The 24,367-nt window shown below is 47.0% G+C and overlaps 1 protein-coding gene across 1 annotated transcript in view; it reads left to right on the top strand.

The window, feature by feature from the left end:
* The first annotated feature begins 948 nt into the window (after positions 1 to 948).
* The window catches only part of LOC130210441 (rho guanine nucleotide exchange factor 17-like), a 55,960-nt gene continuing 32,541 nt past the window's right edge, over positions 949 to 24,367 (top strand). Inside the window, exon 1 of the mRNA XM_056440759.1 lies at positions 949 to 8,066. Within this exon, the coding sequence (XP_056296734.1) occupies positions 3,027 to 8,066 (5,040 nt within the window). The 5' untranslated portion in view covers positions 949 to 3,026. The remainder of the gene's footprint in view (positions 8,067 to 24,367) is intronic.

The raw sequence follows: 24,367 nt of genomic DNA, 5'->3' as shown, positions 1-24,367 counted from the left end.
ATAAGTGAAGGCCCTCTAGGGGGTACGTGAAGGCCCTCTAGGGGGTCTGAAGGCCCTCTAGGGGGTAATAAGTGAAGGCCCTCTAGGGGGTCTGAAGGCCCTCTAGGGGGTAATAAGTGAAGGCCCTCTAGGGGGTCTGAAGGCCCTCTAGGGGGTCTGAAGGCCCTCTAGGGGGTAATAAGTGAAGGCCCTCTAGGGGGTCTGAAGGCCCTCTAGGGGTACATGAAGGCCCTCTAGGGGGTCTGAAGGCCCTCTAGGGGTACATGAAGACCCTCTAGGGGGTCTGAAGGCCCTCTAGTGGTACATGAAGGCCCTCTAGGGGGTCTGAAGGCTCTATGAATAATTTCTTATTCTTCTTTCAGACTAAATGAACATTTACAGTGAACATATTGTCTATATTATCCCGACTCACATTGATCTGAACTGCACCCTGAAAGCTTCCTGACTCGAGTCAACTCAACAGGTGAATTTACAGGTGAACTAAATGTGTTTGCGGGCTCTGGACATGTGGAGCCCTTTACTCTGTGAACCCTTTCTCCGTAAGTCAACATGAGATGCAGACTTTGCCCAAGGGAATTACCCACAATTCATAGCAAAGTGATGTTAAACACTGCAGTAGCCAGTGGGAGCGTGGAGACGTGAGAAAGAAAAGGTAAACAAAGAGGAGAGCACATGTTTGTGTTCAGTTAACAACATTAAGGATGAAAGATGGGACACAAAAACACTACTAATATATATATATATATATTCATATATATTTATTTATATATATATACATATTCATTTATATATTCATATATATTTATTTATATATATATACATATTTATTTATATATATTATTTATATATTTAGATTTATAAATATATATGTACATTTATTTATATGTATATATTTATATATATATAAATATATATATATATATATATATATATTGAGTATTGGTTCTCTCTGGCAACATGTCTGCTAGAAATTAACTTGGAATTTATTGGGGGCAAAAAGCATTATCCCCAAAAAAGTATGAGAGCAGTGCGCTGAACTCGATGCAATTTCCCATGATGCACCGGGAGAAGCTCGGCCAACAACACGAGAGCCACTTCCTTCTCTACTCAGGTAGGCGTGTCTTCACAAAGTAAATATGTGTCTGCTGCAGTATTAATGTTCAGGATGTTGAATGCAACTCCTAAAAATGTGCAAAAGTCCATTATCCACTTGTGAGCCTGCAATGAGCAGGTCGGCCTGTAGGGGGCGCTGCAGTCAGCAGCTCCTCTGTAAGGGAACGTGACACCAGAAACTCTGTGGGACAAAAAGGACCTGTTGAACCACGCGGGAAGCAACATGCAATAATAATAATAATAATAATAATAATGATAATAACAACTTTATTTTTATATAGCACCTTTAAAGACAGGGTTTACAAATTGATCGACAGAGAATCAAGGCAAAACAAATGGTATGGTAAAAATACAAAATAAAGAACAACAGACAAACTCAATTATAGGGGAACCAAAGAACTGCATAAAAGGACGAAATCACTATAATTATAGGTTTTAAGAAGTGATTTAAAAGAAGTCAAACATTTAACAGTTATTGGGCATCAGTGGTAATAATATTAATAATAATAATAATAATAATAATAATAACTTTATTTATATAGCACCTTTCAAAACAGAGTTTAAAGCACTCTACAGAGAATCAAGGCAACACTAACTACATCTATATATACATACTTTATATTTATAAATTATAGGGGAACCAAAGAACTGCATAAAAGGACATCATTTAAAATGGGTTTTAAGATGTGATTTAAAAAGTAAAACATATAAGTCTATTGAGCATGAGTAAAACATATGTTTATTGAATGCTGACCCTCTTATTTCTCCAGCATCATCACACATTGTGAAATCAAGCTGTTGGTTGAACATTGCCGAAGTAGGATGGAAATAAATAAAGTGCATCACTGTGGAACTCTGCCTTAAAGTCCATAAATAGCATAAGTATGTATCTGATGACAACTTTTAACTGTACTAATATATTTTCAATGGATTTCCTGAGTGCAGAGTTTAATGAACAAGTGGGGAAAACCATAGACTGAGGGCCTATTTCACTGCGGTATGAGCTGGATATGTAAGTGTATATCTCTCATTCATAAACATTAACTAGTGTTTACCTCTGCAGAAGACATACCTGCTCTGAGTGTCTACTGTATCTTTAAATGCATATGGTTGAATTAAAGTGAATAATGTTCTTATGGATATTTACAAACGAGGCTGCAGGTCCAACGTGTGTCTCTGAATGTGTAGTTTTCTGTCTGATGCTCCTGGAATGGGCTATAATTACACAGTATCGGCCCTTTATCAACACACACACACGGATACACGCGCACACACACACACGCACATAAAAAGAAAGCTTTTCCTCTGAATCCCCGAGGGGGGCTGGGGGGCTATGACAGCCCCTTCTACCCCTTAGTCCCGCCCCCCTGCCCCCCCCCCCTCTCTCTGCCCTATCTCAGGCATTAAACATGCAAAAAACAACACAAGTCACGGAAAACCAAATCGTGCCAAAATAAGGAATCCCACAAACACTTTTGTGTGTGTGTGTGTGGGGGGGATTAGAAGTGGGCGACGCGTCGGGCCTCGTGCACGCGAGTTGAACCCGGAGAGAGAGAGAGAGCGAGAGAGTTTGGAACATATTAAGGGATTAACAAGCGGATTGTTGTGTGTTTGTGAACAGGTTGTGAGAAAGTTTTTTGGGGAGCCAAACAAAAGTTTTTTGCGCTTTACTTCCGCGCACGGATTCGTTTTTTTTGAGGGGGTGGGAACCGACAACATGTAAGTGGGATTCCCTCTGGATTCACCGAGAGTTACGTGTTTGAAAACGAGTGATTGTTGTCGGTGACTGTTGTCGGTAATCTCGCCGTTAGGAGGTTTTTTTTGGGGAACATGGACCGCGACTCCAAAAAGGATCCTCGGATCGGAGTGAAAATGTTTGCGTGAAAAGCCTCAACAAAAGAGAGACATGAACAATGGCAGCGCGAGAGAGGAAGAATGTGACCGTGTACCGAAGCGTTTCTCTTAAAAAAAAGTCCTGGAGCTCCAACGGGGGTGAGGAGCAACGACGCACACCGGAGGGTCTGGAGGCGGCCGGTGGCGGCGGCGGCGCCCTGCTCCCCCCGGAGCCCGGCACAGCGACGCGTAATGTCAGCGTGTCACGAAAAGTTTCCAAAATCTCCACCTCCACCGTCTCCTCCGCAGCCGGCCTCTCGACCGCAGATCCCAAGAGGAACTCCTCCATTTCTCCATCCATCCGACAGCTCACCGAGCGCTTCAGCAGCAGCAGCAGCTCCGCCACCGGGACGCACGGAGCCTCCGCACCGGGAGAAGGCGCGGCAGTGACGCCGGGGAGCAGCACTCTTCCCCGGGCCAGGAGCTCGACGGGAGACCGGTCACCGGCGTCTCGTAAATCTTTTCGCGAGGACAGCGGCGGCGGTGGATGTTTCCAGGAGAGTGACGTCACCACGGTGCAGAAGTTTCACTCCGAAACGGACTCGGTGTCGGACTCGGAGAGGAAGAAGAACGTTTTAAAACGTGCATCAACTGACTGCAACTCCGGTAAGAGAGAATATTCACAAATCAATGCATGTGCCGCTGATCCTAAAAATACTTTGACTGTGGAGGAGGAAGAGGATGTTCCCCTCGGAGGGGTCCCCCCACCCTGTGCGTCTCACAGAGGCCACCACGGTGACTTTATCCCCCTGCACCCTGACAAGTGGCCCAGCGTCAACAAAATCAGACAACTATTCGACGAGAGTCAAGGCACGAAGCACAAGACCGACGCGGAGAATCTAAAAGCGGTCGGCAGGGGACATTTACCCGAGCTCGGCCCCGGTGAGGGGTCTCCTCTCTCGGACAGAGGGGACAAAGTCTCTCCTTGCACCTTTGCTCATGAAGCCGGTGTCCTGTCTCCGCATGGGCAATGCATAGATGCTCAAAGCACCGTTGTAGATAATTGTTATCGCGGCATGGACCCTAACCCCAAAACTGACCACCGGCAGCACTCGAATGACGAGGAGGCGGACTTGGAGACGCAAAGCTCTCACGACGTCAACGTTTCTGGCGTAAATACTTTTCAAAGCGGCCGTAGTCGCTACCAGAGGATCGACCCGTCTCCGTACAGGTCTCGCAGTCCCGGCGCTGACTCGGAGGCCGCCACCCGCAAGACCCTTGGGACGACGAGGCTGACATCTGACCCCGGCCCTGACCTTCAACCCCCTGCTACTTTGTCTCTGAGTCGATCGGAGAGCTTGGACACCGCCTCCCGCTGCGCCTCCTCCTCTCTCCAGCGTCCGACAGTGAGGGAGAGAAGGGATAGACAGGGGGTCGGGCTGCCCAGGGATAGTTTACATTCCTCGCATAGCTCCTCTGGAGCACCAGCCCCCACCTCCTCCTCTGCTCCAGGTCCAGATCAAGCCATTACCTCCTCCTCCTCTACTGTACCTCTCTCCACCGAGCCGAGAGCCCCAGCCAGACTCGTCTCCCCTCTCGGCTCCCGCTGGAGGTTTAGCTCCGGAGACGAAGAGGAGGAGGACAACAGGAAAAGAAGAGGAGGTGGAGGAGACGGTCCTAGTGTTTCTTCTGGACCACCTCCTTCCATCTCCCACCGAGCAGGAGAAAGGGCCACCGCTGAGCGAGGAGGAGGCAGCTATTTATCCCGCAGTAAAAATGGCTGGTGGGGTGCAAAGGGCATCGGCAGGTCCTCGGGCAGCGAGGAGGACAGTCCCGGTTCTGTAGGCCCACAAAGTCGAGAGGCGGTGCGCCGCCGCTCGCTGCGAAAGAAGAAGAAGATCACCGGAGCCGCTCACGCAACGGGGCGCGATGACGACGACGATCACGACGGCGAATCGGAAGACAGCGACCGCGACGCGGCCTTAACGATGGAGCATCTGGAGAGGCAACGCCAGCAGAACGCGGGAGGGGAAACGGCATCTCGGAGCCCCGCTGCGAGAGAACCCTGCAGCGGTCGCAGTAACAGAGCCAGGGTGCAGCAGTGGGAGCGCATCGTCTCACCTGGGACATCCACGGCACTTCCTGGTGTGTCGCGAGTGTCAAAGGTCAATATTCCACCTTTTGTTTCCAGTCCCGGTGGTTCGCTTTGCGGCAGTCGATACTCCAGCACCGAGACGCTGAAGGAGGAGGACCAGGCCGGCTGCACCAACCGCGGTGGAAAAGGAGGCGGGACCGCTCCCTCCTTGTCCGTGCTGAGTAAAACATACCATGGGAATTTTACCATGTACCGTTCCCCAAGCTTTGGCCACGGGGATAACTACTCCTGTGACCCCGTGCGGGTGTGCCCCAAGATTGTGCCTTCAGTCACCCCCTTATCTAGTGTACTTGGTAGGGCATCGGCAGGAGTTAGGGGTGGCGAGACTGCGGATGGAGTGGATGATGATGCTAAAAACAAAATATCCATCTCCAACCCTGACATCACCTCGGAGACGATGTCGCTCTTAAGCTTTCTAAAATCCGATCTGTCGGAGCTCAAAGTGCGAAAAACGAGTGGAGACAAATCCGGGGTCTCGGACGGGTCCCCGGTGTACAGGATGGGCTCGCGGAACCAAGGCGGCAATCTGCTACCTTCTGGTCGTCGGCCGTCGCTGAAAGACTTGACCGCCACCCTGCGGCGTGCAAAGTCCTTCACCTATTCGGACAAACCCACCGCGGCGGTGAGGTGTTACTTGTCGGGCGGCGCCGCGAAGAGGAGCTCCTCTGAGCAGCAGCTCGATGTGGACGGAGAGGGTGACGGAGACAGGGTGTCAGAGAGGGAAGTAGAAAGCGATGGGGGCGATTTCGGGGTCGGGAGACGACAGAGAATGAGGGATTACGGATTTGATGACGATGAGGGGGAAGGGATGCCGACTCCATTGCAGGAGAGGTACGTGCAGGAAGCCAGGCAGGTCATTCGAGATATCTGCCAGATGGGCACGAGAGAAGAAGATGACGTCGAAGTGAGGAGGACCGAAGACGATTGTTTCCAGGTCAAGGAAACGAACGAGGAACAGGAGAGAGCGCGAGGAAGTGCAGAGGAACAGGCGAGGGTGGCTCGAGGGGCCGAGTTAAAAAACTCAAAAGACAGGGATAAACATGAGAGGGAGAGAGAGAACGGGGAGAGGGAGAGCAGCGAGAGGGATGGACAAAGTGAGCAGCTGCCGGAGAAGCTAAACAGCCGGGGCGCAGAGTACGGGGAGAAGGCGAAGAGACGGAGCCGAGAGACGGAGGGAGCGTTGCTGAAGGGCGACTCGGAGGAAAGCATGTTCTACGACCGCTCCGTGGACGAGCTCTCGGGCCACGAGTCTAGTCTGACGGACGAGGGGATCGTGACGGAGCCGGAGACGGGCCCGAGCGACCCCTCCGACAGGTCGTTCCTGGGCTTGGCGGGGGTTAATCTGGGGTCGCGAATCGCCAAGGACGTGCTCGGGCAGCCGGTCACCGTGTGGAAGCAATCGGCTCTCCATCAGGCGGAGGCGTTCGAGCAGGAAAGACACGAGGCGGCGGAGAACGGCGGGAAGTGTACGAACCGTCCGAAGGATGTCGGCGTACCTCCCTCCTCGCCTGAGAGCGACGGTATCGCCGCGGAGCTGAGCGGCCCCGCCGGTATCGACATTAACGCGACCGGCGAGGACGTCAACGCCAACGCGCCGCAGAGGTGTGCTGGCGCGGCGGGAGGACTTGAAGCCCCCGCAACCCCCAGTTCCATCCGCCGGAGGCGCAAGTTCTCCCCGTCTGGTGTCACCAACACGAGCTCCGATTCCAGTAACGGCGGCAACGCGGAGTCGGCGACGGCGGCCGGAAGCGGGGAGTCCACCGTGTACCGCTCCCTCAGCGACCCCATGCCTCAGCGCCACTGCTCTGCGACAGAAGAAGGGAATAGCAATTTTTCCTCCGTGGACAGCAACCTATTGGGATCCCTATCCATCAAAGGCGGCGGAGGCGGCGCTCCAGCGGATTCCCCCGCCGTGGCCGCGTTGTCGGAGTATAAGGGCAGCGCGGCCAGCGTTTTGTCGGTTTGCAGCGACGGCGGGCTCCGGGACGACGGCGTTCACGACTACAGCGGCGTGATCAGGAGCATCGTCGCCGAGCCCGGCGCCATGGACCGGCTGATGACGGACGACCACGGCAAAGCCCCCAAGAAGAAGTCGTTCAGCGACCCCAGCAGGCGTAGCGATGCCCCTTTACTTTCCCACAGCGACCCTCAGGGCAAAGGTCTGTCCGGCGGCGCCGGGCCAATCGGCGAGTCGGATCAACCGGGTCAGATCCCGCCTTCCAGCAGCGAGCCGATCCTGAGCGAGCAGCGAGAGGAGCGGTGGGAGCCAGAAGCGAAGCCAGAAGACGCGTCGCCGAGCGCGAACAAAGTGAAAGCTCGTTCCCAGTCTGACCGCGCCGCCCACGACCACGACGACGGAGAAGAGGTGGAGGTGCAGAAGTTTAACTTCAACCTGATGCTGGCTGAAGTCCTGTCACCCAGGATGGTGCGTCGGCCGGCGAGGAAGCGCCCAAATCGGCTGGCTCACTTCTTCCCCCACGAGGACCCGTTTGAGCCCTCGGAGCCGGGTTCGGAGGATCAGGAGGACCCCCGCGGTGACCTCACCCCGCCCCTCCCCACGCTGCCACAAGCCAAACCCAGAGCGAGACCCAAGCACGTCCGCCACGCCAGCGAACCCGCCACCTTCCTCCCCATCTCCCCGCCTCCCCACCTCCAGCCACTGAAGGAAGTGGACTCCCTCTCGACGCCCCCCACCGCAGACACTCAGAGTAAACCTCCGGGAGACCGGGCCCCGTCTCTGGAGACCGTGACCCAGAAATATATTCTGAACCTGAGCACGGCTGAGGGTCCAGGGCCTCCTCCTCCTCCTCCTCCAGGGGCCAGGGATGGAGCAGAGGGTTCGGTGTTGGCTTTGGAAGGGCCCGGCGAGACCAGCACCAGTGGAATTACGGAAGCTGGACCACAGAAGAAGAGCACCGAGGACGCCGCATCCACAGCCGCCCCACAGAAGACCAAGCCCAGAGTGGTGAGTTCACTTAAAACCATTTCCAATGCTGTGTGCGTGTGCATGCAACGCTGGCGTGCTCAATGCTCTCTTCTTGCATTCATGATGATTCATGCTTTTGAAATTTGGTTTGAAACGGGGTGCAAGGGATTTCTAATTGGCTTTTTTTCTTCTTTTTCAAATGTCTCAAACATGGAGGATCTGTATCTGATGGATTTATGGAAGATAAATGAGTTTAGAGATGATACCAGATGTCTTAAAACGGCCCTAAATGTTTTCCCGTACCGTTGGCTGGCGCTCATGGTTTCATAGCTACACCCAAAAGGGGTGTGTGTGTGTGTGTGTGTGAAAATCAGGACCCATATGGTTCCTTCAGAGGGCCTTTAGCAGCAGACTAGAACACAGAAGTCATTACAGGCTGAACCGCGTTAAACAAACATCACAGGATGTTATTAGTGTGATTCAACAAATCTCAGGCAGAGCATTAAGGATGGACCGAGGCCTGCTGCGTGTGTGTGTGTGTGTGAGTGTATGTGAGTGAGTGTGTGCGTGTCTGTAACAATGTGTGTGTGTCTGTTTGTGTCTGTGCGTGTCTCTGTGTGTGTGTCTGTGTCTCTATGCGTGTGTGTGTGTGTGTGTGTCTGTTTTCATGTATTTATTTCATCCAATATAACTATTGTCTCTGGGCTAGAATCATAGCGTCATAGAAGAGGGACTATAAGAAACAGTGTGTGTGTGTGTGTGTGTGGATGTGTATTCAAATAATGACAAAAAAAATCTATGTAATGATGATTATACTGAATAATAAATTTGTTTTTTCTGTTTTAAACCACCAGTAGAATAAGAAGAATATGATAAACTTACAATGAACCTAAAACTAATGTAAGAACGGATGGACGACGCGCTCTTATTTTGTAGGGTTAGTTAATTGTAGCTTTTTGGATTGCGCAACAGTGTGTGTGTTATTCAAGTCTAACGTCGCGTTGTGACTGTGTGGGGAAAGTTAAAAATAACCCTGGGATTACCGTCCTGAGCTCGTTGATATTGATCATTATTGTTATTTTCCATCCACTGTTCTGGTATTTTATGAGTTTTTTATTGTTTGATCCTTTCGGCCCGTTTGTCCGTCCTCGTTGCCATGGAGACGGCGGCCTCGCCAGGCAGGAAATGGGTTTAGGGAAACGGGAAGTTGTTGTAGTTACTGGAGTGTTTGATGATGTCCAGAATTACCGGTGTGTGAGTGTGTCTGTTTGTGTGTGTGTATTATAAACTGATTTCCTCTTCTTTGTGTATGTGTCTGTGTGCGTATTGTTTGTCTGGAAACTATCAATGGCTTTGTCAAACACTTGATGCCAACACTCTGTGTGTGTGTGTGTGTGTGTCTTTGTCTACTTGTCTGTGTGTGTGTATGCATATGTGCGAGTGAGCAGTGGCGGCTGGTGAATTTTTTTGGGGGGGGGGCGCAGTTGGGCGACGCGGTTTAAATATCAAACAATGAGAAGAAAAGAGGTTTTGAGTGGAATATTGTAAAAAACAAAGCTTTATTTCAAGAACACAGCGTGCTCAACACGGTCCAACAACAACTATCAACACACTGTAACTTTAGCATGAGAGGTTCAGAGCAGCTTTAAGGAACATTGGGTTGGGTTTCAGAGGTTTGCAGAATAAAAGAGTTTCACCCTCACATGAAAGAGGTTCAGAGCAGAATAGAGTCAGAAAGAGATCACATGTTACATTGGGTGACAGAGTAGACCCACTACTGTAAAGACAAGTAGCCTCCTCTCTTTAAAGTGGTTAAACGTCTCAATAACTCTCTGGTTAAAGTCAATCATGTCTGTAACAAGCCTGTTTCATTATTCTGGAGGGAATGTGTCTGTTTTTCAGAACTTCTTCGTTGTGTTTTGATGCCAGTTCGGTCTCCTTCTCCTGACTGTAAACAGGGTTAGCTTCATGCTGTTAGAGAGTTAGCTCCATGCTCTTAGCTAGATAACTGCGGCAAGATTCGTGCTTTCCACTTGTCTGCAGCTCTTTAGACCCCTCCCCCCGTTGTAGTCCAGAGAGTTTCAGTCCCTTTGGAACAACAGACAGGAGAAACTAAACAGCGCATTACTCACTGAGCCTCCAGCTAACAGCTCCGTTAGCAACCTGCTCCCGTAGCTCCGTGGAGCTCTCTGGCTGAGGGAACGATACCGGTCTCTGATTGGCCGAATAGTCCAGTCACGTGAAATAAGAAACGATGTCATTGGCCAGGGCGCACATTTTTGCGCCCCAAGATTCACGTTTCATCCTCCAATGAGAAGCCGTCCTTGCCGAAACGACCGTGAAATGTTTGCTCGCTGCCGCACACACACGTTGGGCCGGCGCCCCGAAAATGGGGCGGGGCTTCTCTCCGTGAGGATGAGTGGCGATATATTATTTATGTCACATTTAACTTAAGTGGTTGTTGACAGGCTGACGGTCTCCCACACACATTTAGCGCGTCAACACGGTATATTTACTATTTAAATGATTTGGTATATAATGTTTTTTGACAGGATATATTATATATTTTTCTTCTTCTTTTTTTCATCTAAAAATGTTAAGAGGGGCGGCGCCCTCTATGGACGCACCGCCACTGCGAGTGAGTGTCTCTCTGTGTTAGTGTGAGTGTGTGTGTGTCTCTGTGTGTCTCTATGTATGTTTGTGTCTGTGTGTGTGTATATGTATGTGTGTGTGTGTGTTAGTGTGTGAGTGTCTCTCTCGCTGTGTGTCTGTGTGTGTGTGTGTATATGTATGTGTGTGTGTGTGTTAGTGTGTGAGTGTCTCTCTCGCTGTGTGTCTGTGTGTGTGTGTGTGTAAGTGATTTGGACTGAATGTAATAACTGTGCCAAAAAGCTAAAATGGAGCACAGACACGATCTGAGAAAGAAAGAAAGAAAGAAAGGAAGGAGGTGAGAAAGAGAAAGAGAGAGAGAGTTTTTCCCTTTTCTGGAGTCAGGCGTGTTTTGTTTCGCGCTCGTCTTCATTTGATCTTCATCTGATTTAATTTTCTCTCGTTATCGATCAGAGTCTCAGAGCTTCATCACCTCAGGAATCCGAGTTCCTCTCAACACGTTTTCTCTCTTTTAACTTTCTCTCGTCTCTGGAACATCGCGGTGAAGTGAAGTCATCAAGTTGTTCTCGGTCTGAGGCCGCTGTGCCAAACTGTGTCAGGTAGAGGGAGAGAGAGGGAGAGAGATGTAGAACGAGGGAGAGAGAGAGGGGGAGGTTGAGGGAGGGAGAGAGAGAGATGTAGAGGGAGGGAGCTAGAGAGAGAGAGATAAATAGAGGGAGAGGGAGACAGACGGAGACAATAAAGAGCTGGAAAGCAAATCGCTGTCTAAAGAAAGGATTAAAATAGAACTGAGAGAGAGAGCTGAAGAATGGAGGGGGGGGGGGGTGCGAGGGAATGAGAGGTAATGGAGGACGGTCGAGTGAGGATGTTTTTGGGGTTTTCTTTGCGTGTTGAGCTCCCCAACTGTTTGGTTCCTCAAACAATGCACAACATGGACGGTCATGGAAAACCTGGAAAAGTCCTGGAATTTTAATATTTTATTTATAGTCCTGGAAAAAAAATACTTTCCAAAAGTTTTGGAAAAATCCTGGAAATGTGTTTGTGTGTATTCATATGTTAATGTATGCAGTTTGAATAAAAGAATAAACATTTATATACATAATTATTCTTTTAACCAAACTATTGTCTTCTTTAAACAACCATGTCCTTAAATGATTCTAAATGTGTCTCAAAGAACCTTAAAAAAATGGTTCTTTAAGGCACCATTTCTGGTTCCTCAAAGAACCTTTCAAACCAGGGTTATATAAAGAACCATGTCCTTAAATAGTTCTTCAAAGAACCTTTAAAAATGGTTCTATAAGGCACCATATCTGGTTCCATGAAGAACCTTTCAAACCAGGGTTCTTTAAATAACCATTTTCTTAAAGAGTTCTTCAAAGAACCTATAACGGGGCCTCAAAGAACCTTAACCTAATGGTTCCTTAAGGCACTATATCTGGTTCCATAAAGAACCTTTCAAACCAGGGTTCTTTAAAGAACCATGTCCTTAAATAGTTTCTCAAAGAAACTTAAAAAAATGGACCACCCACAAGGAATCACTTCATGTCATCCTGCTTTACACCCCCCCCCCCCCCCCACACCCTCCCTCTCCTCTCCAGATGTAGTTATGCAGCAGCGAAGGTGGAAAATACTGACGTTTAAAATACTCGTTGAAATGTAAATCTGCCTTTTTTTCGAATATGGATGTTTTCAGGCGATCTCGGTTTAAACAATTTGGCGAAATGAAGCTCAAAATGATAAGAGAGTAATCAAAAGAAGCTTTATTTCTATTTATTAAGGATATCAAACCTCTCAACGGTGCTGGTGGACCTCTGCTCTGCAGAATGCATCCTTACACTCTTTAATGTCGTGATCGTGAGCTCGTCCAATGGCGTGCTTCCGTTTCTACACAGACTTCAAAGTAAAGTTCACGGTCGCATTGCGTGGCCACACACACACACACACACACACACACTCGTAGAGGACGCGGTGGAGGTGTCCGGGGGTTCAAAAGTCACCCCCGGTCTGGTGAGGTCCAGAGAGCGAGGGGCGCCGAGCGAAGGTAAAGGTCGAGGCGGGATGAAAGGACGAGGCTCCCGGTTGGAGGTCGGCCATGTTGAGCCGCGAGGAGGAAGATCAAGAGGCCGCCATGGAGAGCCGAGGCTTCGATGGCGGTCGGTGTTTGGAGTTCACCTGGAGAGCGGCGGCTGGAAGCCGAGTGGATCGGTGGTTCTGTCTGACCGCCGGAGTCTGAACCCGACGGCCATTTAATGTTCCAGTCGTGGTCCTCAGAGACCGTCAGAGAGCGCCTCCTCTCCCCAGACGTCTGGTCCTCTGCTCTCACATGATGATGATGTCGCTCCTGGAGCACAACACATGTTTGATGTTCCTCCGAGTAAGAGCGCGTGTGTGTGTGGGTGTGTAGACATATTTGGTTTGACAGAGTAGAATTTTAGAATCACTGAAGTAATTTTGATAGATCTGTAACCAATATATATATATATGTGTATGTATGTATATATAAATATGTATGCATATATATACGTGTGTATATATATACATTTATGTATGTATATATATACTTTTATGCATATATATACAGTATATGTGTGTATATATGTATGCATAAATATATGTATATATAAATATATTTCTATATATGTATATTTTTATATATATTACATTATTTTCTTACATATATATGTATGCATATATACAAATATTCATATATATATTTTTAAATAAATATGTATGTATATATGCATACATATATATATATGCATAAATAAATAAATATATATATCTACATATATACAGTATACATATATATATATGTATATCCTTATATGTAAATACATATACTTATATATATATATATACTTGTATGTATATGTGACGTTCCGGATGTCTTTGCCCCTCGGTCGGCGACAGTTGCGCTGCTTTTAAAATCTTGAGCGTTCCCTTTTAAGGGCGGCGCGGCTCGCCACAGTGGAACGGCACCACAGTAAAAACCTGTGAGGAATGAGTCCCCCTGAAACCTCCTCCGCCTCTTTGTTATCGTCCCCGCCGCTGCCCTCCAGACGGGCTCTTCTCTAACCGGGTCCACCCACAGTAATTACACAGCTCTCTGCTTCTGTAAAGGAATCCTCTGACACAAAGCGGCACGGCCAGCGCTCTACAGACTGAAATGTGTGTGTGTGACATTATGCATGTCACACACACATTTTAGTATGTAGAATAAGGTTTCTGCGTGGTTCTTTTTTACTTGGGGTCATATGTTGAAGACCGTGTGTGTGTGTGTGTGGACACAGTATGTCTCTGGCAGGCCTCCCCTCAGTCATGTGACTCTTTCTTGTACTTTACATCTACATCCCACAAAGATGTCTAATGGGAGAGTTTCGTTGATGCTTCACCTCGTGCGCCGTCTGCTGCTGTGTTCCCCTGAAACGCCACTTTCTAGCACAGCTACCTATTCAGCTTTTATTTTTTTGCACAAACAGATTTCTACTTAAATTAGATTTCTACTTATTTCATATATTTTTAGATGTTTACTCAAATGTGTGTGTGTGTGTGTGACATGCATAATGTGTGATGAATAATGTTTTCACGTGGTTATTTTGCTTCTTTGAAAATGGGGTCATCTGCTGAAGACTGTGTGTGTGTGTGTGTGTGTCAGCACGTTAAAGAATCTGAGGTGGGAACTGGAGTCATGGAATCTCCTTGTGCTCAAATACAACATTCATTTATTTGTACGTATAGCAGAAAGCGTGGTCCTCAGTCACAATGTGACTTTACCTGGTCCTCACTTCAGGGCTTGTACAGGAATGTGTGTGTGTGTGTACAGCATTGCATGTTTTGTGACTTTCTTGTTCTTTTACTACATCTACAGGCCACGTGGCCACAAAGACATGCTCTGGGAGGGTCTCGTTGATGGGTCACCTCGTGCGACGCTGCATCGTACCCCTCAGGTTTAAATTACAGCAGATGCTAATTAAATCTACCGTTAAAAATGACCCCATAAATACTTACTTAACGCGGCACGTAAGAATCCGTTACAGGAACGCATGCAGAAGTCGAGGGATAACACAAACTCACAGATTAATATTTCATTAGATTTTCCTGTCGGCATTTCATTTAACCGTCTGCTGCTCAGCAGACGGTTAAATGAAATGGGTTTGTGCGAGGTAAAGAGAGAAGTTAGAAATGGCAATTAACTGCATTGATGTCATCCAACACCACCCGACATAAGCTGCTGTTAGCCAGTGAAGCATGTCTATGAAATGTACTTATTAATCATGCTTTGCCTCTGAATCATCTCATTTTATGGCTTTTTTGGACCCTGAAATGTGTGAATCTGGTTGTAAAAAAAGCTAATTTTAAGTCCAGTATGTGATGACATCACAGCTTACAGACGATCGCCGTGTGACGCACTCTGCTGTGTGTATTGTACTTTAGACGGGGCATTCATTGCAATCTGCATATATTAAATTACATATATATTTTTAAGCTTTTCTTGTAAAAAACAAACAAAAGGTTGTACTAGATATCCCAAAAGCTGTTTGTTTTTCATCAAATTTAATCAAATAGTATTGGTCAGATGCCATAATTCGATCGTGGAAAGCTCAAAAGTCACATTATTATAATAATAATTATAATTCATGCATATGCTGGTGTGGTTTTGTGTATGCGCATATCTCTCCGTGACACGTCGTTTTGGACGTGTTGCGTACATATTCCCCCATTCACTCACACAATGGCACGACTGTGTCACCAGCGCAACGTGTAGCATAGCATAGTTTACGGCGTGGTCGGACACACACACACACACACACACACAGGGGTTAGGCCTAGGTCTATCTGTGGGTTGACTGTGGAGTCCTATTCTCTCTTTTCTCTTGTTCTCATTCTGGAGGAACATGACGTTGGAGCGCTCGGCTTCTTCCTGCTCCCTCCTCCGCTTTCGGTTCCTCGTCTTCCTCTCACCCTCTTCTTCTTCTTCTTCTTCTTCATCCGTGTCCAATCATGGCATCAATCCGCCGGTTCGGCTCGTGCTCCAGCTGCCAGTTGAGAAAGTCTCGTCAAAATGGGAACGGGAGGAGCTGGAAGAGTCGGAGCGTCGCTCCCGAGTGGCTGCTGGGGTCCAGGATTAAGGCTCAGGGGGAAGAGGACTACTGGAGGAGAGAGACCAGAGCAGCTCGGGACCAAGCATCCTCTCAGGCAGGTGGTTGAGGTCCTCTGTGGTCTAGGTCCTCTGTGGTGTAGGTCCTCTGTGGTCTAGGTCCTCTGTGGTCTAGGTCCTCTGTGGTCTAGGTCCTCTGTGGTCTAGGTCCTCTGTGGTCTAGGTCCTCTGTGGTCTAGATCCTCTGTGGTCTAGGTCCTCTGTAGTCTAGGTCCTCTGTGGTCTAGGTCCTCTGTGGTCTAGATCCTCTGTGGTGGAGATCCTCTGTGGTCTAGATCCTCTGTAGTCTAGGTCCTCTGTGGTGTAGATCCTCTGTGGTCTAGGTCCTCTGTAGTCTAGGTCCTCTGTGGTGTAGATCCTCTGTGGTCTAGGTCCTCTGTGGTCTAGATCCTCTGTGGTCTAGGTCCTCTGTGGTCTAGGTCCTCTGTGGTCTAGGTCCTCTGTAGTCTAGGTCCTCTGTGGTCTAGGTCCTCTGTAGTCTAGGTCCTCTGTGGTCTAGGTCCTCTGTGGTCTAGGTCCTCTGTAGTCTAGATCCTCTGTGGTCTAAAACTCTGTAGTCTAGGTCCTCTGTAGTCTAGGTCCTCTGTGGTCTAGGTCCTCTGTGGTCTAGGTCCTCTGTGGTCTAGATCCTCTGTGGTGGAGATCCTCTGTGGTCTAGGTCCTCTGTGGTCTAGGTCCTCTGTGGTCTAGATCCTCTGTGGTGGAGATCCTCTGTGGTCTAGGTCCTCTGTGGTCTAGGTCCTCTGTGGTCTAGGTCCTCTGTGGTGTAGGTCCTCTGTGGTCTAGGTCCTCTGTGGTCTAGGTCCTCTGTGGTCTAGGTCCTCTGTGGTCTAGGTCCTCTGTGGTCTAGGTCCTCTGTAGTCTAGGTCCTCTGTGGTCTAGGTCCTCTGTGGTCTAGGTCCTCTGTGGTCTAGGTCCTCTGTGGTCTAGGTCCTCTGTGGTCTAGGTCCTCTGTGGTCTAGGTCCTCTGTGGTCTAGGTCCTCTGTGGTCTAGGTCCTCTGTGGTCTAGGTCCTCTGTGGTCTAGGTCCTCTGTGGTTTAGGTCCTCTGTGGTCTAGGTCCTCTGTGGTCTAGGTCCTCTGTGGTCTAGGTCCTCTGTGGTCTAGGTCCTCTGTGGTCTAGGTCCTCTGTGGTCTAGGTCCTCTGTGGTTGAGGTCCTCTGTGGTCTAGGTCCTCTGTGGTCTAGGTCCTCTGTGGTCTAGATCCTCTGTGGTCTAGGTCCTCTGTGGTCTAGGTCCTCTGTGGTCTAGGTCCTCTGTGGTTTAGCTCTGCTGCCACAGTGACATCATCCCCGTCATGTGGATGATGTCACTTCGTCCTCCGCGGTACGTAGATGACGTCATCGTTGGGCTTTCTCGAGGTTACGTAACCCCTCTGGTTCAGATAGATTTTATTTCTTCATATTTTCAGTTCATTTATTTTGTCTACTCCTCTGTCGGCATTGCATCCATTTTGTGTTTTACTAGTTTATTTGTGTTTGAAATTTCCCCCCCAAAAAGAGTGACCCCCCCCCCCCTCCAGGTGAGCGTCGAGAGGCTGGACCTTTGTACTCAAGTAAAACATTTTGTCCCGACTGGATGAGTTTCCACAAAACTATGAGTCAGCCTGAAAATATGTTGACCTTACCTCAACCGAGAACACGTGTGAGTGTGTGTGTGTGTGTGTGTGTGTGTGTGTTAGATTGGGAATAGGATAAATACAGAGGCATGGGAGTGATGCCAAATAATAAATTTAAAAAAGAAGGTTTTTCTGTCCCTGTCTCTGACTCGTAGCTTTCCCTCCATCACTCCTCATGTCTTTGACTAAAAAAAACCAATTTCCTCAATTGTGTGTATAAAGTTGGTTAACATGAATATGTTTTAGTGTGTAAGTGTGTGTGTGTGTGTGAGAACAAAACATGGTTTCAGTGTGTGATAAGAAGCCATGACTGTTTTATCTGCTGATGCTGCGTATTGTTTGGATGCGTCAAAGAGAAACACGTTTTTAAGGGTGTTTTAAGTGTTTCTCTAGTAAATTATGTTACGGGTCACAAAACCAGCTCCTCATTGGTGGAACCAGCTCCTCATTGGTGGAACTAGCTCCTCATTGGTGGAACCAGCTCCTCATTGGTGGAACTAGCTCCTCATTGGTGGAACTAGCTCCTCATTGGTGGAACCAGCTCCTCATTGGTGGAACTAGCTCCTCATTGGTGGAACCAGCTCCTCATTGGTGGAACTAGCTCCTCATTGGTGGAACCAGCTCCTCATTGGTGGAACCAGCTCCTCATTGGTGGGACTAGCTCCTCATTGGTGGGACTAGCTCCTCATTGGTGGAACTAGCTCCTCATTGGTGGAACCAGCTCCTCATTGGTGGGACCAGCTCCTTATTGGTGGGACTAGCTCCTCATTGGTGGAACCAGCTCCTTATTGGTGGGACTAGCTCCTCATTGGTGGAACCAGCTCCTTATTGGTGGAAACTAGAGATGCACGATCAGGTTTTTGGTACCGATCACTGATATCAGTATCTGCCGATCACCGATAATACCGATCACCGATCACTGAAATCAGTACCTGCCGATCCGATAATACCGATCACGGTGTCGATTGAAGCATTCTATTTATTGTGTAGCATTATTGCCTAAGACTATGAGGAAATACATATATAAAGCACCTCAAACATTAAAGAAATTACCGATTTCTTTAAACATTTAGGACTTTTACTTTTAAAAATGTCCTAATTGATACATTAAAATTGTTTGATTGCTATTGTAGGGGATTTCAGATATGTATGGAACACATCTGCATCATTCATTTCCTGGAACTCTTGGGGAAATCTATTTACAGGACTTTTTTTAACATACAAAAGTCTGACTTATTTTTATAAACTCTTCCTTGGTACAGTAAAAATGTTTTAATGTCAGCATAATTTAAGCTAAATCTCAGAAACGATCTATAAAGATACAAAATCAGTTCATTGTTTACTTGTGTATGATTTGTCGACATCTTATTTTGAAAAACGGATGTTGTTTCACGTGGTTCTTTCCGCTAACTTTGCGAAACCGGATGTTGTCACTTAAATCCTTCCGCTAACGTTATCAAACCCCTCTTTGCTCCCGATGGAATGTGTTTAGCGTGAGCATCAGTCTATAGGGGCAGACATGTGAGAGTCGGCTGAGTCGACCCAGAGATTCAACTCGGGGGACGGGGACGCCGCTCGGTGGTGAGGATCCCCTCTGACCTCTCACTCTGCGGCCCTTGCCGGGCGCATCGTCTCCGTTGTGCCGCGATTGAAACGTCTGATAGTTCTCACAGATGTTACGTCATCTGATCGGCCGTTTTGAGAACACCGATCAAAACCGATAATGGGAATATCGGCCCATATGGATCGGCGCCGATCAGATCGGTGCATCCCTAGTGGAAACAACTTCTTATTGGTGGAACAGGCTCCTTGAGTTGTAATTTTGGCATAAAAACAGTTGTTTATTTAATAAACTTGAACCAGAAACAATATTTCCGGTGACATTGTCTGCTTATGTAACTGATGTGTGTGTCTGTGTGTGCGCTGACCTGTTGTCTCTCAGCTATCTCTTTCCAAATACAACAGCAGTAATCATTATCATTAATAATGACGGTTGATGATGATGACTGACATAAATCTTGAGATTTGAAGTATGTGTGTGTGTGTGTGTGTGTGTGTGTGTGTGTGTTTTAAGGGCTCACGCAGAACTCCCATCACCCAGTGACAGCTCAGGGTTTTGTGGGTCTTTCCTGAAACAATGTCGTCTTTCTTCCATCTCAATAGGCGTCTTATTTTCCTTTTTAACATGTTATTCACCAGTTGGCGTTTCGGTTGTGTGGTTCTGAGATGTTATTGCTCGAGGAAAAACTAATTCAAGGTTCACTCCAGAGATGCCGTTCGCATTAAACATCACCGGAGCGCATATTTACTCAAAAGATTTGTCAGGACTCGAAACTAAATCTTGTAAACTGATCTCCAGTGTAATAAAAAAACAGCGAGATTCTTTTTGCCATTTAGGGACCTAGAAAAATAAATATGCTTGTGGTAAAAACAAAAATGTCAGGATCCAAAACACCAAACTACTAGTTCACCAACCACAGGTGAAAATATAGCCACGCTCATTATATTCATACGCACTGTTAAATGGTTCTTTAAAAGGTTGTGTGGTTCTACGAAGAACCATCACCTACTGGAGAACCATATTTTAGTTTGAAACTCCTTTATAGGTTCTTTAAAGAACGCTTTAAGGAAATGGTTCTTTAAAGAACCCTAGTTTGAAAGGTTCTTTGTGGAACCAGAAATGGTGTCTTAAAGAACCATTTTTTTAAGGTTCTTTGAGGCACCTTTATAGGTTCTTTGAAGAACTATGAGGAAATGGTTCTTTAAAGAACCCTGGTTAGAAAGGTCCTTTGTGGAACCAGAAATAGTTCTTCCATGGTATCACTTTGAAGAACCATTTTTGGTTCCAGGTGGCACCTTCATGGTTCTGTGTGTACCTTTTTATTATTTAGTAGCCCCTCTCTTAACCCTTGTGTTGCCTTCGGGTCAATTTGACCCGATTCAATGTTTCACCCTCCTGTCGCCTTCGGGTCAATATGACCCGATTCAATGTTTAACCCTCCTGTTACCTTTATATTTACTAACATATTTTACCCTTGAGGTCAATATGACCCCAGCTATTAAAATCTCCAGAAAATTATTAGAATTAATATTGTTTTCCAAGTTTAAGTGTGAGGTACTTTATGTTTGTTTGTTGACTCCCGAAAGAACACCGACATTAAACATTGAATCGGGTCAAATTGACCCGAAGGCGACAGGAGGGTTAAATATTGAATCGGGTCAAAATGACCCGAAGGCAACACAAGGGTTAAAGAGACAGTGCTAGTCTCTTAAAGAGACAGCGCTCCTCTCTTAAAGAGATCGCGCCACTCTCTTAAAGAAACAGCGCCACTCTCTTCAAGAGATCGCGCCACTCTCTTAAAGAAACAGCGCCACTCTCTTCAAGAGACAGCGTTCTCTTTCAAAGGGACAACAAGCACTTTCCTCCCTTCACAGTTAGAATGTGTACAGGTGATTACAACACTCTCAAATATAGGAACTACACATGAATGAACCTTAAACACACATTCAAAGTAAATTATAAGAAATGGACACAGTTGTATTAAATCAGTAAGATATGACAAAACATATTTCATGGCGCGACACGTCCTTGTAGCCGTCGTTTTGATTTTTAAAAGTATACACACTCTACGAAGGTTTTTAACCCTTGTGTTGCCTTCGGGTCATTTTGACCCGATTCAATATTTAACCCTCCTGTCGCCTTCGGGTCAATTTGACCCGATTCAATGTTTAATGTCGGTGTTCTTTCGGGAGTCAACAAACAAACATAAAGTACCTCACACTTAAACTTGGAAAACAATATTAATTCTAATAATTTTCTGGAGATTTTAATAGCTGGGGTCATATTGACCTCAAGGGTAAAATATGTTAGTAAATATAAAGGTAACAGGAGGGTTAAACATTGAATCGGGTCATATTGACCCGAAGGCAACACAAGGGTTAAATGGGAAGCTGCTAGCAAGTGAACCTCATTCTTCATAGAGCTAATCGGCTTTTGGTTTCTCCATCTGATGTAGTTGTAAACCTCTTGACTGGTGAAGAGACTTCTTCTTCTTCTTCTTCTTCTTCTTCTTCTTCTTCTTCTTCTGCCGTTCGGGTTTCTGTCCTGATGCCATTCAGCTCGATGTGGAAGAAAAGGCAGAAAACGGGAGAAAACTGTTTATTGTTTTTGCCTTTTGAAACCTGAAGCCTGTGATCCGTCGCCCTCTGCTTTGTAATGAGGCCGAACTAATAGACGGCTACAGACTTGAAGAACCTATTCTTTATATATATGTATTTTGGAAAACATGCGGTGTCGGCTTTTTAATTTGAAAAATGTGTGCAGAGGTGAAAACAACATGGATCCTGCCTTTTTAAGGAGCCGTTTTTTCCACTGTGTCTTATCCTTCTTGCGAGAACCATAATTGTCTTCATTGAGAGGGCAGGGCAGGAAGTGGGTTTGGGGAGGCGCACACACACACACACACACATTTCCGTCCTGCATCTCCCTTAATGCGTTTGTCACAGCGGGGAGCTCTGCCCCTTTAAGAGACCAGAGGAACTTTTTAAAGCCACTCCTGTATTTAGGAGGATAGACTGTGATGGAGCGCCGCACTTGAGGAAGACGATGGCCGCCCCCCCGTGTGTACTCTTCTTCGCCATGGAAACCGTGTCTGTGTGTGTGTGTGTTGCGTTGGAATGTGGTGACATCAGAGGGGCTAGCATTTTCTGTTTGAGAGGAGGAGGAGGAGGAGGAGGGAAGAGGACGGAGAAGGAAGAAGAAGAGGAATAAAGAGAATGAGGCGGAGGAGAAGGGGGAAGGAGGAGGAGGAGGAGGGGGAAGAGGAAGAAAGAATAGGAGGAGGAAGGAGCAAGAAGTATAAGAAGGTGGTGGAGGAGGAGGGGAGGGGGAAAGGAGGAGGAAGAGGAGGAGGAAGATTGAGGAGTGAGAAGGAAGAGAAAGGAGGAGGGAGGAGGAAGAAGGAAAGGAGGAGGATGGAGGATGGAGGTAGGAAGAGGCAGGAGGAAGGAGCTGAAAAAGGAAGGCAGGAAGAGGGAGGAGAAGGAAGAAGAAGGAGGAGGAGGTGGATGGAGGTAGGAAGAGGAAGGAGGGGAAGGTGGAGGAAGGAGATGGAGGGAGGAAGAGGGAGGGAGGAGGAGGAAGGAGATGGAGGGAGGAAGGAGGAGAAAAAGGAAGAGGGAGGAGGAGGAGGAGGAGGAAGAAGGAGGAGGATGGATGGAAGGAGGAAGAGGAAGGAGCAGGAGGAGGAAGAGGAAACATGTCGGAACAATAAAACTAGTTGGCGTCTCTTCACCTCGTCCGACTGAGCTCACTGTCTACGCCAGTCTCCTTCTCTCCTTCTCTCCTTCTCTCTCTCTTCTTTCCTTTTTTCTTTCTTTCTCTCTTTCTTTCTGACCCTGTCTCTCCCTCTCTCTCCTTCCGTCTCCCTCACCTCTCTCGCTCTATTTTTATCCCCTCTCCCACCGAGCTCACATCTGGATCTTATTGGCAGAGAGTGTGTGTGTGTGTGTGTGAGTGTGTGTGTGTGTGTGTGTGTGGCAAAGCATGGCAGACCTATATATAGTAGTAGTTTAAAATATGCATTTGCGTCATATTATAATTTAAAGCTATTTTGACATCACTTTCAGGTTTCAACAAACACACACAGACACACACAGACACACACACACAGACACACACAGACACACACACACACAGACACACACACACACAAAGACACACACAGACACACACATACACACACAGACACACACACACAGACACACACTGACACACACAGACACACACACAGACACACAGACACACACAGACACACACACACACACACACACACAGACACACACAGACACACACACAGACACACACACACACAGACACACAGACACACACACACACACACACACACAGACACACACACAGACACACACACACAGACACACACAGACACACACAGACACACAGACACACACACAGACACACACACACACACACAGACACACACACACACACACACACACAGACACACACACACACAGACACACACACACACACACACAGACACACACACACAGACACACACACAGACACACACTGACACACGCTGGTGTTCAAAAGTTTAAAGTCACCCAGACAATTGTGTTTTCCATGAAAACTCACTTTTATTTATTAAATTAATTTCAAAATAAATTTATAATCTAGTCAAGACGTTGACGAGGTTATAAATAATGATTTTTATCGTAAATATTACAGTTTTTTTCGATTGCTAAACGACAGTGGGCACAACTGGAGTCACATGTGCAAAACTCTAACCACAGTCTGCACTACCAACAGTCACCTGAGCTAAACAGTTCACATCACCTGCAAAACTCATTCCAAGCAACACAACTCTTAACACATGATTCAAAACACGCTCAGTGCTGCCAAACACTCTGCACAACCCTCACTGAGGTAACACACACTGTCACTCAGAACACACTGAGAGTAAAAACACTAGCATCAAACACCAATACAGAAAATACTAACTTTTCATCTTTACAGTTTGAACAATTTCAGTGATTTCAAACAAAGTAATATTTTCTTCAAAGAAAAGAGTGACATTCTTTCACATGATTTATTAAATTTTTTAGAACATAACAATTCTTTAAGGTAAATGAAAATTAGCATCTTGCTTCAATAGTCTGCAGTAATTTACGGAATTACAGTAATGAGAAAAAAAAGGTAGAAACTAAAAGTACATAATTCAAACAAATAATTGAGGGGCTAATCCTGCCTCTCTCTAGCATCAGGCCACATGTTGTCATCAACATCACATCTAATGTTCTCTCTTGCCACCTGGGGAAGAACCTTCTGGAGGGCCTGATCCATCCCTGGCAGTCCTCTGGACTCGTGTCCTCACAAAAGAGACATTTGGTCATGTGGGTGGTGACCAAACACTTGGTTCACAACATTACATGA

Source organism: Pseudoliparis swirei, chromosome 20 (assembly GCF_029220125.1).
Source record: "Pseudoliparis swirei isolate HS2019 ecotype Mariana Trench chromosome 20, NWPU_hadal_v1, whole genome shotgun sequence".
Taxonomy (NCBI): domain Eukaryota; kingdom Metazoa; phylum Chordata; class Actinopteri; order Perciformes; family Liparidae; genus Pseudoliparis; species Pseudoliparis swirei.
Note: the sequence above shows the minus strand (reverse complement) of the source record. Positions and strands in the feature narration are given on the sequence as shown.